We start from the raw sequence: 22,062 nt of genomic DNA, 5'->3' as shown, positions 1-22,062 counted from the left end.
GACACCTTTGGGTGTATTCGGCCTGGGTAAAGTATCGGCTAGGCTTTTTACAGCAAAACCTGCAAACAGGTAATTGACTGGTGGACCTATTCTGGGCCATGCACAGGGTTAGACACAGGGGAGCCCCAAACAGATAAGACGCCATGCCTGCCCCTGTGAACTCGGTGGGGGCGCTCCTAGCCCCGGGGCGGGGGTGGGAGAAGGTAGCTAAGGGCTTTAATGGAGGAGTACAGCGCGCCAAGGGCTGCCGCCCCTACCCACTGCCCTGGGCCCTGCGGGGTTCCCCCGAGAACCTTCCTGCGACTGCGATGGAAATACCACGGCGCTACCACCTCCACGCAAGCCTAACCCAGGAAGCTCCCAGGCGGTCCTAACCTGGAGGCTCCACCTTCCGTGGGCTGGGGGCCCGCGGGGGCGCAGGCAAGAGGCGCGCGCTCCTCGCCTCCACCCCACCCCCCAGCCCCGGCGCGTGCGCGGGGCTGGGGCCGAGGCCTGCGCGCGGCCCGGGCGCCTGCACTGCGCGCGCGCCGACCCCGCGTGGGGCCCGGCTCGGCGCGCGCGGAGGCGGCAGGCGGGAGGGGCCGGACCAGGTCTGGGAGCGGCGCAGCGGGAGGCTCCGCGGCCGGCCACTGGAGACGGGCGCCGGGCGGAGGAGCGCGCCTCTCGGCCTTGCCTCCGCGTCTCCGCGTTCGCAGCCGGCCGTCCCGAGAGGACCGGAGGAGCAGGTGGGGCGGGAGCGCGCGGGGGCTGCGGGCCGGCTGGGCGGGGGCGCGGGTCCCCGAGGGGCTGTTGACGGCTCGGGGAGGGCCGCGCGGAGGCGCTGGGAGCGCCGCGTTCGCGTCCGGTGGCGCCGGGGTCGCGGGCTCCCGCAGGCCTCCCCGGGGCTGTCGCCGGGGGGCGGGGGCGGCGCGGCCCACCTTCGGAGAGGTGGGTTTCTCCTCTCCGCTCCTCGCGGGCTGTGTAACTTTGGGATGAGGAGCGGCGCGGTGCCTGGGTTGCGGGCCCCCTGTCCGCCTCCGCAGCCGCGGCCGCCCGGGCGCCCTGGGAGTGTCACCCGCACGCAGATGTGCTGCGTGCGGTGCGCCGCCTTTGGTGTTTTTCCTGCAGCGGGCCTCTTCACATCTCCCGTGCCTCCCCTTGCTTAATAAATTGTTAAGAAACCTTTTCCCGGTGGGAATGCAAAGCTAAACCAAATGGCTTTGCTTCCAGTCTTTGGCTATCCTGAGATTCCTTAATTCGAAATAATAGGAAATTGGGAAGGGAAGTTGGGGTGGGGGGTTGGGGGGACTTGCTCTGAGCCCTGCCCTAAACAGAGAGGTGGTTTAGACCTCATCCTTGTAGATTAGATTGATGGGTTTATAATGTCAGCTTTCTTTTAGATGTCAGGTTGTTCATTCATCCCGAGACTAAAGAGGCAGTTTGGATTTAAACTCTGAGACAGTGTTTTGATATATATCAGAGGATGATATTCTCAAGGGATAGTAACTTGCTCTATGTTCCCAGCTAGACTGTGGTTCACATTGTAGCAATTTCATAGTATAAATCGGTGCCTGTGAAATATTCAATATAGAAACACCCTCCTCCTTAGAAACATCCTGCAAATACTTCATTTTCAGATTGACGTCTGTCATTTATGAACCTTCTGCATAATTTGAAGTAAGTCGTCTAAATGGCAGAAGATCAGGCGATGTGGGACACGGAGCAACTATGGACCGAAAGCAGAGAATTGAAAATGGCAGAAATCTAGCCTTCTACATCTTTATTATGCAAAAGCATCCTGGTTCTCTTATTTTGCTAACAATATGCGTTTTTAAAAAATGCTTTCATTTGGTAATGGATCACCTGGGCTGTAAGATTAGATCTTGAAATATGAGTATTTTTACTTGTTTGATAGAAGATTTAACAAATGGTATATTATTTGTAGTACTTACTTCAGACATTTCAGATTCACCAGATACAGTTTTCACTAGCAGGGTCTTTTAAAAAAAGTGATATTTATATGGTGTCTTTTTATTGTTCTTAACTCCAGTTTTGAAACATGTACTAGTGGCCTTTTTGTTAATCAACTCTTTCTCCCTGTTTAAACCTACAAATATCTGGTTACTTTCAGGCTTACTGTTCCCTGGTTCCTTATGTATAATTAACCGTGCTGCTATTGGCTTGCTTAGTTTTGTTAGCCTTTGTTTATTGTTGATTCTTATTATTTTCGCATCTGGAATTTGAGCAGCACTGTTTTCCTTCAGTGGTGTTCTATAGAACTTTCTGCAATGAGGGAAGTGTTTCTGCACTGTTGAAGCATGGTGTCTGCTACCCACATGTGGCTTTTGAGTACGTCTGTGGGGCTAGAGCAATGGAGAAACTGAAATTTTAGTTTAATGTAAATAGCCACATGTGGCTAGTAGCTACCTGGTTGGACCCTGCAACTTTAAATTTTTAGTCCTTCAGGAAGCTTCCACTGACCCTCTTGAACACAGCATTTATTACAACTGTACAGTAATTTCAACTTTCTTATAGGAATATACTAGAGTCTAACCTATGTGGGGACAAGGGCATACCTATTTTCTTTCTCTTTGTATGCCCAGCCTAGGACTTAGAAACACTCAGTAAATGCTTGTTGAGTGACTAATGAACTTCTGGAGGGCAGGTGTCTTTTATATTCTTTCTAGGGCTGAGAGGCAACTAAGTATCGAATACTGTAAATACCTGTTTAGTGATTGAATAGATTTATATATGTAACAAATAAATGGATAGCTGGAGATACTACATGAAATTTTTTTGGTTATTTTTTATTGAAGCATAATTAACAGACAGTGTTATATTAGTTTCAGGTGTACAATATAATGACTCATCAATCTATATATTACTCAGTGCTTATCATGATAAGAATACTCTTAATATTCTTTATCATTTTCACTCACCACCTACCCACCTCCCTTCTAGCAGCCACTGGTTTGTTCTCTGTATTTGAGTCTGTTTTTTCTTTGTTCCTTTGTTTTGTTTCGTAAATTCCACATGAGTGAAATCATATGGTATTTGTCTTTCTCTGTCTGACGTATTTCACTTAGCATTATAACCTCTAGGCCCATCCATATTGTTGCAAATGACAAGTTCTCATTCTTTTTTGTGGGTGAATAATATTCCACCCCCAGTCTTCTTTATTCATTCATCTATGGATGGATGCTTGGGTTGCTTCCATACCTTCACTATTGTATATAGTGCTGCAGTAAATGTAGGGTGCATACATCTTTTGAATTAGTGTTTTTGTTTTCTTTGAGTAAAAACCTAGTAGTGGAATCACTGGATCACTTAGTAATTCTGTTTTTAATTTTTAATTAATTTTTAAAATGTTTATTTTTGAGAGAGAGCGCTCAAGTAGGGGAAGGGCGGGGGGGGGGGGGGGAAGGATCTGAAGCAGGCTCTGTGCTGACAGCAGCGAACCTGATGTGGGGTTCGAACTCACGAACTGTGACATCGTGACCTGAGCCGAAGTCAGACCCTCAACTGACTGAGCCACCCAGGCACCCCTCTATTTTTTACTTTTTTTTTTTTTAATTAAAACATTTTTTTAAATGTTTATTTTTGAGAGAGAGACAGAGACAGAGTGCAAGCAGGGTAGAGCAGAGAGAGAAGGAGACACAATCCGACAGGCTCCAAGCTCTGAGCTGTCAGCACAGAGCCCAATGCGGGGCTTAAACTCATGAGCCATGAGATTATGACTTGAGCCGAAGCCGGATGCTTAGCCACCCAGGCACCCCTATTTTTTTTTTTAATTTAATTTTTTTTTTCTTTCAACGTTTTATTTATTTTTGGGACAGAGAGAGACAGAGCATGAACGGGGGAGGGGCAGAGAGAGAGGGAGACACAGAATCGGAAACAGGCTCCAGGCTCTGAGCCATCAGCCCAGAGCCTGACGCGGGGCTCGAACTCACGGACCGTGAGATCGTGACCTGGCTGAAGTCGGACGCTTAACCGACTGCGCCACCCAGGCGCCCCCAGGCACCCCTATTTTTAATTTTTAAAGGAACCTTGGAGATATGATTTAAATGCTTATTTTGGTTATGGTAATTTTTTGGGAATCTAATGGAAATAAAGGCTCCTGGCAAAATATAGTATTTAAATGAATGAAAGGGCCTCTTGATTCTAACTCATTTGGACACAGCTTAGATCTCCTGTTAGTTGAGTAGCTCAAAGATGCTGCCCTTGAACCATATTCCAGATAAAGCTGAGGGAGTCTCTTGACCATAATGAGGTTCCTTAGTGAGGTCTACTAGCCTTGAACCACTTTGAAAAGGTTAGTGGCCATCTCTTCTCACCACCATTCTGTGTTAGGGAATAGACCAGGAATCCTTGAAAAATCACAAGATATTTGAGCCATGTTACCAGTTGCATTTTGTCAGAGCTGTTTTGGGGTGATGGTGTAGGATGGGATTCCTATATAAATCAGAGTTTGGGGAATTTGATTCTAGTTTGACCAAGTTTGAGCGAGATCCCAGGTGTCTTAGATCTTCAGACCCAAAAATTGCTTTTCAGAAGGATTCTAAAACTTTGCCATGTTTTTAGAGGTGTGCAGTTTTCTGAAGTGGGACTAGAGATAGACTGTTGAGTTTTTGTGAAGGAAAGGAAATGGGACTAAGGAAAAATGCAATGAAGACACAAAATACAAAGAATGTTCAGTACGTTGGTTAGGTAATATTGTAGCTTCTCTGGGCTTGAAGTATCTAGTATATGAAATGACAGTGTTTATTCCACCTTGTTGAGTGAATCATCTTTCCACACTGCATCTAAATGAAATATGTGTAAGACACTAATCTAGCTCCTGTGATAGTTGTGCAAGATAGAGTTCTGTGAGGATCTCAGCAGTCTACAAGGAAATGAAAGTTGCTCTGAGGATCACTTTCAAAAATTTTTTTTGGATGGGAAGCTCTACCCTATAAAAGGGAGGTTTTTATTTTCTATTTTTATTTTATTTTATTTTATTTTATTTTATTTTATTTTATTTTATTTTATTTTAATATGAAATTTATTGCCAAATTGGTGTCCATACAATACCCGGTGCTCATCCCAGCAGGTGCCCTCCTCAGTGCCCATCACCCACCCTCCCCTCCCTCCCATCCCCCATCAACCCTCAGTTTATTCTCAGTTTTTAAGAGTCTCTTATGGTTTGGCTCCCTCCCTCTGACTTTTTCCCCTTCCCCTCCCCCATGGTCTTCTGTAAGTTTCTCGGGATCCACATAAGAGTGAAAACATATGGTATCTGTCTTTCTCTGTATGACTTATTTCACTTAGCATAACACTCTCCAGTTCATCCACGTTGCTACAAAAGGCCGTATTCCATTCTTTTTCATTGCCAAGTGGTATTCCATTGTATATATAAACCACAATTTCTTTATCCATTCATCAGTTGATGGACATTTAGGCTCTTTCCATAATTTAGCTATTGTTGAAAGTGCTGCTGTAACATTGGTATACAAGTGCCCTTACACATCAGCACTCCTGTATCCCTTGGGTAAATTCCTAGCAGTGCTATTGCTGGGTCATAGGGTAGGTCTATTTTTAATTTTCTGAGGCACCTCCACACCGTTTTCCAGAGCGGCTGCACCAGTTTGCATTCCCAGCAGCAGTGCCAGAGGGTTCCCGTTTCTCCACATCCTCTCCAGCATCTATAGTCTCCTGATTTGTTCATTTTGGCCACTCTGACTGGCGTGAGGTGATAGCTCAGTGTGGTTTTGATTTGTATTTCTAAAAGGGAGGGTTTTAAAGGTGGCTTCCTCTTAACCAACTCAGAAGGATAGCCACTTAATCACTTGGCTGAAGATTTAGGAGTATAAAAACATGAGTGAGTTCTAAAGTGTGGTTGTAGTCAGATGAATCTTCCTAAAACATGGTTTGAATCAGAACTCTCTCCTTTTAAGAAATCAGGAGTTTCCCAGTGCTTATGGAATTAAGTGGTTTGGTCTTTGATCAGGTGTATGAAATACTCCCGAGTACTCCCAAGTCCTAAAAAAACATTACAGCCTTACCTCAAACAATGTACCTAGATGTGCCCTTGTTCCAGCCTACTTCCTTTAACATGCTCTTCTTTTAAATTTCTGCTGACTGATCTTTGAAGACCCATCTTGGGAGATGCTTTCTTCATGCACTGTTTCTGATTGTCAGGAGTGCCCAATGTAGATGTTCCTTGTACTTATGTCACAGAACATACCCCATTCTATTTCATCATCTATAGTTACTAGTGCTATTTTGTTCACCCTAGTAGATGGTAAGCTAGCTAATAAGCCTGGACTATCTTACTCACTTTCGTATTTTCCAAAACATCCAGAATAGTGCGGTGCCTTGTATGTGGTGTTCCTTAATAGTTATTAAGCCTTGTTTATGTCCCTTGATTTCAAAGGAAGCTTCATACCCTGCATAGAATATTTTGCTCAGATTTACTGCCAAAAGTAGCAGCCAACAAGTAGAAATCCTGTTACTTTCGTCACTGAGAAGCTATAGCATTGAAGGAGGACTGTCTTTGGGGATGTGTGTTACTTTTTGGAATTGAAGTGTTTGAGGAAGATCACCTTGCCCTGTGGCACCAATTCCTTGTTATTTCCCCATTATTGTGGTAGGGTTACTATCATAATCATTCAGTGTATTGGGTGGCAACTAACTTTAGCATCTAAGAAAACTTGAATACCTTTAACATAGTAACAGTGTATTAGGTTATTTAATAAAGAATATCCATGTCCACATAATCATGTACCTTATGACAAAAAAAAAAGTCACCTTACTCGTTACTAGTTCCTGACAGTCTTCAGAAAACATGAATCATTGGAAAGGAACCAGTTAGCTCAGAGAGGTGACTGTTTCTTTGGATCAAGGTGGTGATGGTGGAGTAAAGATGGTTAAGTTAGATATAGGATTGGTTAAGTATAGAGCACACACTGAGTAATTTCTAGCATGGTGTTATCTGCTAGGGTAAGCTGCCAGTTAATTATCTTTATTCTTTCTACTGAAATGGCCTAGAATCATTTTTATTTAGTTTTGTAATATGGTCTTTGCTTATATTTAACACTGATGAAGAGATTTATAATATTTCAGACTTTACAGACTTGATGCAAAAGAAACTGGATGCTTTTTACCTTTATATATAGTTCAGTTGTACCAACATTTGCTCTGCTATGCCATTTCTATCTGAGCTAGGGTGCAGCAGCCCACTGCAGGGCAAACATCCTGAGCGCTCACATGTTTTCTGGGAAAGAGGCAATATCAGTGATGTGGTTTAAAAGGCATGGCCTTCCATTTTCTGCATGGATGGACTAAATGGATGTTGTATGTTGGGGAGAAGTAAACAATGCTGGGAGCTCTTAGACCCATATTTGTACAAGTGATGTGATGGATTTCCAGTGAAGCTTTCTAGGATGTCAGAAAAGAACGAGAACACTCTAGATTATTTTCATGTGATGAGCACATGGCATGAACTGTTAGAAGACATAATGTAACCTGTGTCGGATCCTATGATAGAGGTACATCTACAAGGGATATTATATCCCTTTATTACTCTAAAGAGAATATCACTCACTTGTATTAACTCGGCATTTAAAAACCTTTTCACCTAGGGGTGCCTGGGTGGCTCAGTCAGTTGAGTGTTTGACTTAAAAAAATTTTTTTTAATGTTTATTTATTTTTGAGAGAGAGACAGAGCACGAGCAGGAGAGGGGCCGAGAGAGGGAGACCCAGAATCCAAAGCAGGCTCCAGCTCTGAGGTGGTCAACACAGAGTCTGATGTGGGACTCGAACCCACCCATGGACCACAGGATCATGACCTGAGCTGAAGCTGGACACTTAACCGACTGAGCCACCCAGGTGCCCCAAGGTTATGACTCCTGATTTCGACTCAGGTCGTAATCCCAGGGTCATGGGATTGAGCCCTTCATTGGGCTCTGTGCCAAGTATGGAGCCTGCTTGGGATTCTCTCTCTCTCCCTTTCTCTCTCCCTCCCTCTGCCCCTCCCCCACTTGCTCATGCACACACTCATTCTCTCTAAAATAAAAAAAATTAAAAAGCAAAAACAATATTTATAAAAAAGGTTTTCATGTGTTTTGGGGAAATACTTAGCTTTTTATTTCTCCTGAGCTTTGTCTAAAAAGAAAGATTGCATGTCTGTAAGAGACAGTGTGAAACAACATATATTCTTTTTTTAAAAAAAAATTTTTTTTTCAACGTTTATTTATTTTTGGGACAGAGAGAGACAGAGCATGAACAGGGGAGGGGCAGAGAGAGAGGGAGACACAGAATCGGAAACAGGCTCCAGGCTCTGAGCCATCAGCCCAGAGCCTGACGCGGGGCTCGAACTCACGGACCGCGAGATCGTGACCTGGCTGAAGTCGGACGCTTAACCGACTGCGCCACCCAGGCGCCCCAAACATATATTCTTTAACAGCAGTTTGCTAAAAGGAAGTTTTTCCCCCTTCCTCTCTCAAAAAGATTCTTGAAGGTTGAAGTTAAAAAATGTCAGTAGATTGGGGTTCCTGGCTGGCTCAGTCAGAGGAGAATGCAACTCTTGATCTCCGGGTTGTAAGTTCAAGTCCCATGTTGGGTGTAGAGATTACTAAAATCTTTAAAAAAAGGTCAGTAGGTTATATATTAAAAGAAAATAGGCTTTTTGTGATTCAAGGCAATCATTCTAAGTTGCATACAAATACAATAGATAGGCTTTTTTCTCTCTCTCATTAAAGGTGGCTTTCTAGAAGATGACCATAGAGGACCTTCCAGATTTTCCAGTAGAAGGAAATTCTTTGATTGGAAGATACCCATTTTTATTTCCAGGTTCTGATACACCAGTTGTCTTTTCCATTTCTGCAGCACCAATGCCTTCGGACTGTGGTATGTTAAGTAGCCGTATGTATTTTCCGTAGACTGGAGACTTGACTTCTATCTTATGCCCTTTTTGCATTCATAATTCTTCCTAAAGCCATTTGCTGTGGTTTTCATAAAATTGCTAGTTTTCCTTTTTCAAAAATACAATTGCCTTTTTCTGCCTCTTAAGCTAAATGCTTTATTTCTGCTGTCTGCATTTTTATTATGTAAAAATGTTCATTTTAAGCACCATGATGGATTTAGAGGATCTTATTTTTAGAATGCAGTGGTGCTTAGACATCTAGCATTCTTTTGCTATTGATGTATTTATTTTGGTTAAATATACTGACTTGCTTAAAAAGCCATGTATTAAGACAAAACAAAATACTGTGAGCTAGCCATCTCTAAGGGCCCTGTTGTCTCTGAAATGCTAGGATCTAATTTACCAAATAATCACTGCTGAAATGATCCAAATTTGGGTGACAGTGTAATAAGTTATGTGTTTCAGTACATAAGCAAGCAGAGTTTGGACTGTCCCAGGTGTCTTCCATTATAATTATAAGGTATACACAAAGACAGTAAAACTTAAAAAAAAAAAAAAAAAGCCATATGCCTGCTGCTAGGCAGGGAGAGTGAGACCTTTCCCTGGAATGTGGAATGGGTTGGCTCATATTTAAATCAGCTCACTTAAATATTCTTTGTAAAATGTAAATTTATAACTATTCTAGTTTTTACTTATTTAGGCTTATTTCCCTAGACCTGTATTTTATCAGATACTGATAAAGGAATAAAAGAAAACAAGGAGATAAATTTGATAGATTTGTTACATTTCTAATTTAGTTAGGATTTTTCAAGTAAAGTATTGGGTCATCATTTCAAATCGTCTTTGGAGGTAAAGATCATGCAGGTTTTATTTTTTATTTTTTTTTGTTTAGAAGTACAATTTTTAAGTATTAGTAGGTATAAAATTATTAGATTGGGAATTTATCTAACTTAGTAATATCGATTTTAATAACTGCTCATCTCCACGTTTAGATTTTGCCTTGTAATCACCAAAAGTATTATGTAGAACCTGAGCCTATATCCTGAGAGGTATGTGCAGCTTTTACAAAACATGGACTGGGCTTATCTTCAGGTATAACAAAATCAGTAATGCAGGAAAAACCTTAACTAAAGCACTTTGTACCTTGCTTATGGTGCTTACTTCGTTCTATCCCAAGTCATAATTGTGTGGTCTCTTTACCCAGACCATAGCTCTTTGGGATGGGGTAGCAATCAAGCTTTGTTTTGGTTTGTCTTAGGGTCAATATAGCCATTTGTTGCTCAGTCAGTGTTTGTTGAATAAATACACTGAATGTAAGGTGATAATGGATATTGACCCATATGTATAACTGAAATTAAATATTGCTTATATGCTTAGAATTATACATTCTTAGAATCTGAATGGACCTGTAGGTCAGCTTTTCCCTACTCACTTCTTAGGATAGAAATTCTATTTTCAAGATCTCTAATAAATAACCACTCAGTCACTTGGATATCTTCAAGAGTGGGAAACTAATGAAATAGTCCATTTCATGGTTAAAAAGTTTTAGGTGTGATAAAATTGTTTTTGTATTTACACTCAAAATATGTCTCCTGGAAACTTTGGCCAACTGATACTGGTTTTTGCTATGTGGAACACACTTCTTTATATGATAGCCTTCAAATATTTAGAGATAATTTGAATATTTTTACCTAGCTTGTACTTCCGTAGGCTACACGTTTCTGGTTCCTTCATCATTCCCTCAGTGGCAGGATTTCTAGACCCTTTTCATTCTAATTGTTTCCTTCTTAGTACACTGTTGTCAGTGTCCCCTTTAAAAGTGGCACCCTGAATTGTATTTATTAAGTATTTTTTGAGGGCCTGTTATGTGCTAGGTACTGTCCTAGATGCTGAGGATAACACTGACCAAGACAGACATTCTAGTGGGAAAAGATAGTAAATTAATAAACAAAATATAAATATCCCAGTCAATTTTGTGGAGGAAAAAAACAGGGTGCTGTGATAGAGGATTAGTGGAGCATCTATTATAGATGGGGTAGTCATCTGGAGTCAGAGGAAGCTGGTCACAAGAAGATCTTGGAGAGAAGTGTTACAGGCCAAAGAATAGGAAGTTAAAGGCACAGATTTGGGGGAAAAGCCTTTGGTGTATCCTAAGAATTAATGGAAGGCCATCATGGCTAAGAAACAAAGTGATTGAGGGGCAGAATGACAGGAGAGGAAGTTGGAGAAGAAGGCAAATCTTGCAGGATTATTTAGGCCTTGGCAAGGAATTTGTATTTTATGCTAAGTGTAATGAAAGTGAGCCATTGAATGTGAGGCTGAGAATGAGATTAAAACAAGAAACAAAGAAAGACCACCCTGCACAAACCAGAGCTTAGATGTATAGTTCAGTGTTGATTCTCAAGGTGGTTACTCTGTGAGACAATATAAAGACTTTTGAATCTTTTGCTTTGAATACCTTCAGAGCCAGTTTACACAGAGCACATATCACGTGTGTCATAAACTGCACAATGCACTGTTATTATTTTTGTTTAAACAGTGAATTGCCTCTTAAATGGACTTAAGTAATAATAACAAATCTTATTTGCCCATGTAGTTACCATTTTTTCCAGTGTTCTTTATTGTGCAGATCTAGATTTCCAGTCAATACCATCTTCCTTCTGGCTGAAGGGCTTCCTTTAACATTTCATGTAGTACAGGTCTGCTGGTGAGGAATGCTTGCAGCTTTTATATGTCTAAGGACATACTTATATTACCTTCTCTTTTGAAAAATGTTTGCTGAGTATACAGTTCTAGGTTGATAGTTTTTTTTCTTTTGGTGCTTAAAGATGTTGGTCCATTGTCATTTTACTTGCATTGCTTCTGATAGGAAATCTGCTTTCATTTTTGTTTCTCTGAATGTAATGCGTCCCCCCCCCCCCCCCCGCCCCGCCAGTTGCTTTTAAGATGTTCTCCTTATCATTGATTTTTGAGTAATTTTTCCATTATGTGCCTTGGTGTAATTTTTTTTTTTTTAATGTTCTTGTGCTTGGGGTCTGTTGAGCTTCTTAGACCCGTTGGTTTCACTTTTCATCAAGTTTAGGTAATCATTTCTTCAAGTATTTTTCCTGCCTCTGAACCCTTTCAGACACTCCAGTTACATGAATATTAGACTACTTGAAGTTGTCCCACAGCTCACTGATGTTTTTTTCATGTTTTAAAAATTCTGTTTCATTTTAGTTTCTGTTGCTATGTCTTCAAGTTCATTAATCTTTTCTTCTGCAGTGTCTGATCAGCTGATGATCTTACCCAGTGTAGTTTTCATCTCAGATGTTGCTTTCATCCCTAAAGTTTGATTTATGTCTTTTTCATATCATCCATGTCTCTACTTAACTTTTTGAACATTTGGAATACAGTTATAATGACTGGTTTAATATTCTTTTCTGTTAATTGTAATTTTTTTAATGTTTATTTTAGAGAGAGAGAGAGAGCATGTGAGAGTGGGGGAGGGGCAGAGAGAGAGGAAGACAGAGTATCTGAAGTGGGCTCTGTGTTGCCAGCAGACGACCTGATGCGGAGCTTGAACTCACTAACCATGAGATTGTGATCTGAACTGAAGTTGGATGCTTAACTGACTGAGCCACCCAGGTGCCCCACTGTTAATTATAATTTTAGTGACAACTCTAGGTCTGTTTTTTTAAATTTATTTTTTACTTTTTTTTATTAAAAAAAGTTTTTTTTTTAACATTTATTTTGAAGGAGAGAGAGACAGAGCATGAGTCGGTGAGGGGCAGAGAAAGAGAGGGAGGCACAGAATCTGAAGCAGGCTCTAGGCTCTGAGCTGTCAGCACAGTGCCAGACACGGGGCTCAAACTCACGAGCTGTGAGATCATGACCTGAGCTGAAGTCAGGTGCTTAACTGACTGAGCCACCCAGGCGCCCCCTCTAGGTCTTTTTCAGTTGGTTATCCCTGATTATGGGTCCTGTTTTCTCCTTTCTTTGCATGCCCGGCAATCTTTGATTGAATGACAGTCATTGTGAATTTACCTGTTCAGTGCTGTGTTTTTTCTATTCCTATAAATATTCTTGAAGTTTGTTCTGGGATGCAGTTAAGTTACTTGGAAATAGTTTGGCTATTTCAGGTCTGGTTTTTTGATTTGTTAGGTACTTCTGGAGCAGTGCTAATCTCAGGCTAATTATTTCTCACTATTCAGTACTCTACCTAGTGCCCTGTGAATTTTTTCCCTAGTCTTTTTGGTAGAAATAGGCACTATTTTAGGCCTTTTATAAGCACTGGGCTCTTACCTTTTAATCCTTTTAGATGGTTCTTTCTCTTACTTTGGGTTTTACTTGTAAATGTATGTTAAGTACTCAAGAGGACCCTCCATAAGTCTTTGGGGTTCTCTCTCCTCTGATACTCTTCCCTGTGAGCTCTAGCTTCCTTGATTTCCTTGGGTTCTCAGCGCTGTCTCCTCAACATAGGGAGTCTTCTGGGCTTCTCTTGGTTTCCCTCTGCACTGTAGTGCAGAAACCTGGGACAATCGTAAGACTCACCTTATTTATATCTGTCTCTTAGGAGTCACTGTCTTTCATTGCCTTGATGTCCAGTGCCCTTGAAAACTGCGTTTTATCTATTTCCTTGGTTTTTTTTTGTTGTTTCAGATGGAAGGGTAAATCTGGTCCCCATTACTCCATGTTGACATTAAGTGGGTAAACGGGACACCCCTCCACCTTTCTTTAGATTAAAGCTTTTTTTTTTTTTTCTCTGTATGGGCTCAAACTTTGGATTCAGTTAGATTTGTTACTATGCAGTGTAGCATAGAGGTTAAGATCACAAAACAGTCTGGCTTTAATCCTGACTCAACCACTTACCAGTTGTGTATTCTTAGGCAAATTACTTATTTTTAACTGCCCCTTCTTTGTTCTACTTCCCCTTTGATAAAATGAGAACAATAATAGTGCCTACCTCATATGGTCATTATGAGGATTAAATTAGGTAATATTTATAAAGTGCATAGAACAGTCCCTGGCACCTATTAAGTACTATTTAAATGATACCTGCTATTTGCCATCACCTCAGTGTATAATTACTGAAGCATTGTTATATGCTTTATTATTTATTGGGGTACTGCTCCCTCTTGCTACTCAGGTCATTATTCTTTTTAGTTCAGATGTTCTTGTTTATTTATCTTACATTTACTTTCTAGATTTTTGCTACTCAAAGTGTGGTCTTTAGTCTTGTAGCATTGGCATCATTGGGAGCCTGTTAGGCAATCCCAGGCCCCACTTGAGATTTACGGATCAGAATCTACATAGTAACAAGATCCCTAGGTGATTCCTATCTATACTGATATTTGAGAAGCTCTGCCAACAGATGAACAGTAGAGTCATGTTGTATCTCCTCTTACAATAAGTCTTGGTGAGATGATGATTAGAATTGAAATTATTTTAAATAATTGTTTTTGGTAAAATTGACAGTTTTAAATATTTTATTTTTAGTTCAGCAATGTAATATGTCTTTTCCATTTAAATCCCTCTCCTCTTCCAATTTTCTATAAATAAGCTTCACACATTCATTGGTATGTTACCTTCATTGATATTATTTGTGGGATTCTTTTCCTGTTGCTTTTCATTTTTTAAAAATAGGAATATAAAATGGGAATATAAAAATGCACAAAATATAATAATAGCAAACATGTAAGTCAAACATATCTACCATCATAAAGAATAGATATTATATTTTGTCATTTTTCCTTTAGCTCTTGTTTTTTAGTTACAAGAAAATCTTGAAGTTGAAACTCCTTGTTTTCCTTTGGTCCTATTCCCCTTACTCTCCAGAGGTAACCACTATCTTAAATTTAGTGTGATGATTCCAAACCATATTATTATGTACTTATTATACATATGAGCATCCGTAAACAATGTGTAGTACTGTTTTGTGTATTTGTAATTTTATGTAAATGATAGATACTGCATATTATTATGTAGCTTATTGATCAGTATGTTTTTTTTGAGACCTATGCTTATCAGTTAATGACTTAGATATCTTAATTCATTTATTTAGTTGTAAAAAAGCAAAAGAATGGGCCACTCCAATCCATTCCTTTATGGAGAGATGTTTCAGCCCAAATGTTTTGCCATTATAGTAAATGCTACAGTAAGAATTCTTGAATCTGTCTCCTGCAGACACATGCAGAAGAGTCTCTTTAGGTATATATTTAGAAATCTCTCTACTAGAAATGCCCAATGCCTAGGAAAGGGGTTCATCCATAAATATTTATTGAATAGATAAATCAATTAGACACCCTCCTCCCCAATCTAGTCAACTGCTGTTTATAAGAAACATGCCAAAATCTATGTTTAAGAAACCATGCAAGGTGCTTCTCCATGTTGGATACCAGTTCTTTTCTGTGTCTTCCCTTCTGAACCTAGAGGACCATTCTGTTGTCTGAGATTTTGGATAGTATCTTATTCTAGTTTTAGTCTTTCTGATTCTCTTCTAATGGACTGTGGCTCCCCTTTTATACACATCCTTGGTTGTGTGCTTTTATACTCACCTTTTAGTTATCCTGATTCTAAAAGTATGAATTATGTGTACATAAGTGTAATTTTGGAAAATATTTAAAAACATAAAGAACATAAATATGAATCCTGCTACTCATGTATGCTGTTAGAAGCTGACTTCAATAGTGAATTCTTTTCGGGAGACAGTATAGTAGAGGAAGGAAGATAGACTTTGGATATAGAACTGGTTTTCCATTCCAGATTTGCCACTCACTAGCTGTGTGACTTTGAGTATGATTTAGTCTGAGCTTTGGTTTCTTTATCTGCAAAATGAGAACAATAATCCCTCCTAGGTAAGGTGTTTGTGAGGACTTGTGTAGTGTTTGGTAAATTGTAAGCACTCAGCAAATGTTGGTTCGCTAATGCTTTCCTTCTTTAGATGCTTCTGGTTTTTTAGATTCCCTATCCATTTTTTTTTTTTTAAGATTCTTCAAGATCGTAGAATCTGATTTTCTTCCATTCTCTTTTATTTTCTAGCCAGAGGATGACCAAAGTTGTCTGTGAATCTTAGAAAAGTTTTAAGAGATATTTAGGTCATGTTCAATTTTGCTAATATTCCACGTTTTTACTAATACACATTCTAAAATAAGCCAGTCACTCTGTCCTAAGGTTTCATTTCTGCGTTGCCAGAGACTGTTGCCTAATTGGTTGGCATGGCAGTTCTCCTTGTGCTTTTCCAGTGCGTAAAAAGTAATGCAATGCCTGTTTCTTATGGAAAATTGGGCAAATCAGAGAAGTAAAAAGAATATTTAAAATTATAGACTAGTTGATATTTTGGTATTTTCCCCCTTTTATGAGTGGTTGATGTGAATCTACTGTTCATGATATATTTATGTTGTAAGAGCTGAAAATATTGATAAAATTTGACAAAGTTTCTGTGCCTTAGAAGTAGTTCTTGGAAAATTCAGCGTTTGAGATGGGTTGCACTCACATTTTTGTTTCATCTGTAAAAAAAATGTGGTATGAGCACAGAAATCTCGTTCTCACAGCTGTTCAGGAATGCTTCATACTTTTTTGGCGTTCTTGACTTTGGTTTTGAAAATTGCTTAAGGTAAACTTTTGCTAGGATCTAAAAGTATTTGTATCATTTGAGCACTGGTCTTATTGTTTATTATTTTCAATATATTTATTTGTAACTTTTAATAAGTTTAATTTATACCTTTTTTTTTTTAATTTCAAACAGAGTTTTCTTTCTTTGATCCTAATGATACATCATGCCAGGAAATTCTCTTTGATCCTAAAACTTCTGTATCAGAATTATTTGCCATTTTAAGACAGTGGGTTCCTCAGGTCCAGCAGAACATTGACATTATTGGAAATGAGGTAAGGAATTCCTACATTTTACATTTGGCATCATTGGGATTGTTAATTGTACAGGTGCTCCCCTTTGAACCCTGCCGTCTGAACGGAAAGGTGGTGATACATGGGAAACCTTTGAAACATTCTGATGTTTGTTCTTGTATCTCCAGGCTTTGCTCAGAGCAGTTGTACATTTTTTCCGTTGTTCCCTCATGCTCCTCATTTGCTGACACCTGGAGCTCTGACGTTATAGACTCTTGATGGCAGCAAGCATTTTCCATATTTCCTTTCTTTGTACAAATTAATTTTGTTAACTTTAAAAAATACACTCTATGAGGAGATTTGATTGCCGACATGTGTTATCTATACTTTTGGGTGGTTTGGTAAAGATCTAGGCTTGAGTATAGTTTTTAAAAACATTCGATTTTTTGAAGGAGGGAAGCAAGAGTTACTGGGTTCCTTGACCTGCACATTATCATGTTGTAAGGAGAGAAAGGTTATATATATATTTTCAAATGCCATTAAGCCTGTTAGAAAGAAAATTTTGCTGATCCTTTGAGAGGTTAAGTAAAGTACGTATCTGGAATGCCAGGTTACCCTGGAATCGTCTTTAGGAATTTCCTTCAGTCTGCTGACAGGTTCAGTTTTCATCATTGTTATTGGATGTAGATTTAAAGTTTATCCTTGAGAGAAGCCCGTTCTCAATACTCATTTTGAGAACGAATTCTGATAAGATGGTCTAACCTGGTTCTCAGCATGGGTTTGAAATCCGTTTTCAGTGGCCATGTTATCATGATATCATCCTTGGTTTCCTCAGATTCTTAAGAGAGGTTGCAATGTGAATGACAGAGATGGATTGACAGATATGACACTTTTACATTATACTTGCAAATCTGGAGCTCATGGTATTGGTAAGTGTGTGGCAAACTACTAGTGGCTTAAGACATCTGTATTTGTGTTTGTATAAGCTGTGTTTATGCCATCCACAGTCCCTGGGAGGGTACCCAGCTGATGATAACAATATCCCCTGAATAGGCAAGCATTCAGTGGGGTCTTCCCCAAAACCTTGTCCCCTTCCCTCCCTTTTCTCAGGGGGGCTTTGTAGTCTCCTGGTACATCCCAGGCTGGTACATCTGAGCAGGCTTCATTGCTGCATGCTCGCTAGGTGAGAGTAACCGGTAACACCCCTAGAACCTTCCCGAGAGTTTACAGCACGGTTAGACAACCCAAGTTGTTTTCCAAGTATCCAGTCCCTACAGACCCCAGCCTTTAGGCCTGTCCGAGGGGTATTTCTATATACATAACATGTATGCACATTTTTCCCAGATTGGTGTTCTGTGCTTTTACCATTGTATAAAACCTGTCTCTATTACTTAACTATATATTGTGAGTCTCTGTCCCTGTTTCAATAGTCTGATATAGACTTCTTAAGCTGTTGATTAAGGACTTTTTTTTTCTACAATCCATCATGGACTGATTCTTTTTGTAAAATAAAGTAAAAATGAAATTATAATAGAAAAATGAAATAAAGATATAAAATACAAGCCCACTTGTGTTTCATAATGCATGAAATTTTGATTAATATATTCTGAAGAAATGATTGTATAGGGAAAAAGAAAAGGGTTATCAAAAGGACAGAGAAATTACAGTTTGGGACTGCTAGTAGTCCACAGAGCACACTGAGTAGGACTAATCTAGTGCATTGCCTTTTTTTTTTTTTAAAGTAGACTTCACACCCAGCACAGAGCCCAATGTGGGGGTTGAACTTATGACCCTGAGATCATGGCCTGAGTGGAGATCAAGAGTCAGACACCTAACCGACTGTGCCACCCAGGCACCCCTAGTACATTGTTTTTAATGACTTTGTATAAATATTCCATTATGTGGATGACTTATGATTTATTTAACCAGTTTCTTATTATTGTGCTTTTAGAACTTTATTTTAGAATAAAATTTATTATTTATTTGTAAAGTAGTTTAGTTTCAGAAATTTATTCATGATAAAAAGTGCCGTGATGAACATCTTTATGGCTAAGTGTTTATCCATATCTCTGAGTATGATTATTTTCTTAGAATAAATTCCTTGTAAGTGAAATTTTTGAGATGTATGTATATATTTGGTATGCTATTTACTTTGGCTTTTAAAATGAGGTAGTAGATAGCCATCTATTGGAACTGCAGTTTGTACTGAAGAAGAATAATTTAGAAAACTTTCTTTAGGTGATGTTGATACAGCTGTAAAATTTGCAATTCAACTTATTGATCTGGGAGCAGATGTTAGTTTACGGAGTCGTTGGACAAATATGAATGCTTTGCATTATGCTGCTTATTTTGATGTCCCTGAGCTTATAAAAGTGATTTTGAAGACATCTAAACCAAAAGGCAAGTACTATAAGATCACCATTAGATGTTATTGGTTGAACACTTTATTAGTGGCATAAAAATTAAAATTCAAAGAGATTTTGACTTCTAATCCATCTTGTTCCATATGACCTCCTATTCCACATTTTCTCAGGAATAGTTTAATATTTCTATATTGAAGGTTAATTACTGTCATTTCACAAAAGGCTTGGTACAAAGAGATACAAATTAAAAGTACAAAATAGTGTTCTCTGGGTTTTTATATCTGCCAATTCCCCAGTTTAACATGGATTTTATAAAGTGTAATTGAATCTATGTGCTATATAATTCTTTTCTTTCGAGTAGCCAGAAATAGAGCAATAAAGCTTTCAGAGCTAAGCATTGAAATCATAAAGAATATTTTAGATGGCATTCGGTTCTGAAATTCTGTGATTCCGCTAAAGGACACAATTTCAAGGGTTTTTTTTCCCCCTCACTCCTATCTTGATGGTGATACTCTAAAATTGAACATCAGAGTGTCTAAATTACAGTCCTGGTATTTTGACTTTTTCTCTGGTCCTCTCAAGTGGGTTGGTTTTCTTTTGAGAAAAAAAATGAGAGCATGTGCAGTAGTAATACTTAAAGTTGAAGGTGGGCGGGATACAGTGTTCTCCCCGTATGTAGAAGACTTGTTCTATAGGTTCAACAGTTAAATTTCCCAGAATGTTTGTTTCTAACCTGCTTTGTATAATCGTCCATTTTATCTTTAACTTTTACCTTTTAATTTTTGATTGATGTTGGGAAGAAGGGCCTCTTTTGGTAGTACAGTGTCTTGAATAACTCAGGAAGGTCTGTCCTGAGCATGTCTTGGTTGTTTGCCGTTGTTGGTAGGGCATGTGGGCTGGTACGGTTTAGGTTAAGGAAGGATTAGTGGAACCAAGTATTTAAGACCCTTGTTACAGAAAACATTCAAAATGGGATTTCCAAATCTGGAAGATTTCTTGTGTCTAAATATAGCATCTTGATGATTTATTGAAAGGTTATTAAAATGTCCTTAGAATTGCAAGATTCTTTTTTCCTACTATGAAGTCCAAATTCATTTGTTTGATGAAGTATTTTGAATTAATATGATTTGCACACATTTGCATGTTTAATTAGTCTTTAACTTATTCCTGATTTGAAAATTCTGCATTATTTTACCTACTACTTTCCATGTAAAAGGCCAGGTAGGAATCTGGATCACTGGAACTACTTGATTCTGCAGTTATGGCAGGTGTCTAGCCATAGAGAATATGTAAAAATGTATGTGGCCATGTTCCAGTAAAACTTTATTTATAAAAACAGATGACGAGTTGTGCTTGGCCCCTGGGCCATTGTTTACTGGCTCCTGACGTAAACCCTTCTACCTCATTGTAGTTGTCATGGCACGTATGCAAGAGGTTAATGAGGGATTGTGTTCAGATACTTTTACAAATGTGAATTATTACCATTAACTTCTTTTAAATATAGTTTAGTTTGTGATAGTTGGAAAGTCTATGATAATATCAGTTCTTGTTGTAACGATATTTTATTGTACTGAGAAAATAATTGGTTGACCAGGTTGTAACATGGAGATTGTATTTGTGAATGGTGATTATATATGTGATCACATAGGTGACAAATATGTGAAACAGTGCTTCTAGCAGGTTGGTTTAAGTCTCATTAAGTGGCTTATTAATGTTCTTCCCCCAACCAAAACAAGCAAACAGACAAACTCAACCTGTCTCCTTTTATATTGTAATAGCTAAATCTAAGTTTTTAGTTAATATACGTGTGGTGTGTCATTGCAGATGTAGATGCCACTTGCAGTGACTTTAATTTTGGAACAGCTCTGCATATTGCTGCATATAACTTGTGTGCAAGTACCGTGAGATGCTTATTGGAACATGGAGCAAATCCTGCATTTAGGGTAAGAGACTAAATTAAAAGTGAAAAATATTAAAAGAGTTAAAATGTCTGTTATCTCCCAGTAAAGAGTTGTATCTGGATGTTGTTATAGAATCTGTATGAGGAAAGAATTTAGATTTTTGTGCTGCGTATAAAGAGTAATGGTGATCAACTTTATCTCAAATAATTATAAGGCATAGCAGTGAATTTCAGTCCCCTTGTACTGATAAGCTCTACAGAATTTCCTTTCATGGGTGAAGTAAAATGTACCTTAAAGTGTTACCATCTTTGAGTTTCAATATCTTTCATTTAGTTTTTCGATGTATTTATAAAAAGTTAGCTATCAAAAATGCATATGTTAAAGTTATATTTCTATATTAAATTATATTTCAAATTATTTTGGAAAAACATTCCAGAAAATTTTTAAAAATGCACATTTAGGAGTGGAGTAAATGTTTAAAAATTAAAGGAAAATTAATTTTTTCATGATAATTGTGTTACTAATTTACAAAGTTAACACACAGGATTGAATTTCATAATTTTCAAATCTTTGATTATTTTATTGTCTTCACAGAGCAGCTCTCAGTGTTCTTTTTCTTAGTATCAACAGCAGTGACTTGCTTTGGTGGGGATTCTTAATGGGGTCTGCGCCTTCCCTTGAAGGGACAGGAGTGGGCAGTGTTTGAAAAAGTCTCTTCCCTCCCCCCTTTTCCTCTCCCCCTCTCCCTTTTCCTCTCGCCCTCCCCGCTTTCTTGTTTCCCTTCTCCCTACTTCTTTCTGCCACACTTTGTTTAATCCCATCTTTGATTAATTAACCCTTCTCCCCTCTTTCCTTCCCCCCCCCCCACTCTCCCTTCCTCCTTCCCTGTTGTTTATTGGGCACTGGGAGAATACAACAATAAATAAAAGTTTTTGTCTCCAAAGAGAATATAGTCCAGAGGGGAGGATGGACAAGTAATTTTACTGTAGTGTGTTGCATTCAGTGGGTTATGATGCGGGAGTGGGCACGGAGTGCCATGGGGTCACGTACCAGGGGTATCTCTCTAAGCCTTGGGAAGGCTTTCTGGCAAAGG

The 22,062-nt window shown here is 39.1% G+C and overlaps 1 protein-coding gene across 4 annotated transcripts in view; it reads left to right on the top strand.

Moving 5' to 3' along the window:
• The window catches only part of CLIP4 (CAP-Gly domain containing linker protein family member 4), an 82,106-nt gene that overhangs the window by 14,927 nt on the left and 45,117 nt on the right, over nt 1-22,062 (top strand). Inside the window, exons 1-7 of one of the 4 annotated variants that reach the window (XM_043604221.1) lie at nt 555-725; nt 1,617-1,656; nt 8,718-8,865; nt 16,608-16,747; nt 17,541-17,634; nt 18,944-19,105; nt 20,893-21,011. In XM_043604221.1, coding sequence (XP_043460156.1) covers nt 8,733-8,865; nt 16,608-16,747; nt 17,541-17,634; nt 18,944-19,105; nt 20,893-21,011 — 648 coding nt within the window. In that variant the 5' untranslated portion in view covers nt 555-725; nt 1,617-1,656; nt 8,718-8,732. Of the gene's footprint in view, nt 1-496; nt 726-1,616; nt 1,657-8,717; nt 8,866-16,607; nt 16,748-17,502; nt 17,635-18,943; nt 19,106-20,892; nt 21,012-22,062 lie in introns of those variants that run through there. The other 3 variants (XM_043604222.1, XM_043604220.1, XM_043604223.1) reach the window with 3 other exon arrangements.

The sequence above is a fragment of the Prionailurus bengalensis genome, chromosome A3 (assembly GCF_016509475.1).
Source record: "Prionailurus bengalensis isolate Pbe53 chromosome A3, Fcat_Pben_1.1_paternal_pri, whole genome shotgun sequence".
Lineage (NCBI taxonomy): Eukaryota > Metazoa > Chordata > Mammalia > Carnivora > Felidae > Prionailurus > Prionailurus bengalensis.
The sequence above is the reverse complement of the archived record's forward strand: the minus strand, read 5'-3'. Positions and strand labels throughout refer to the sequence as shown.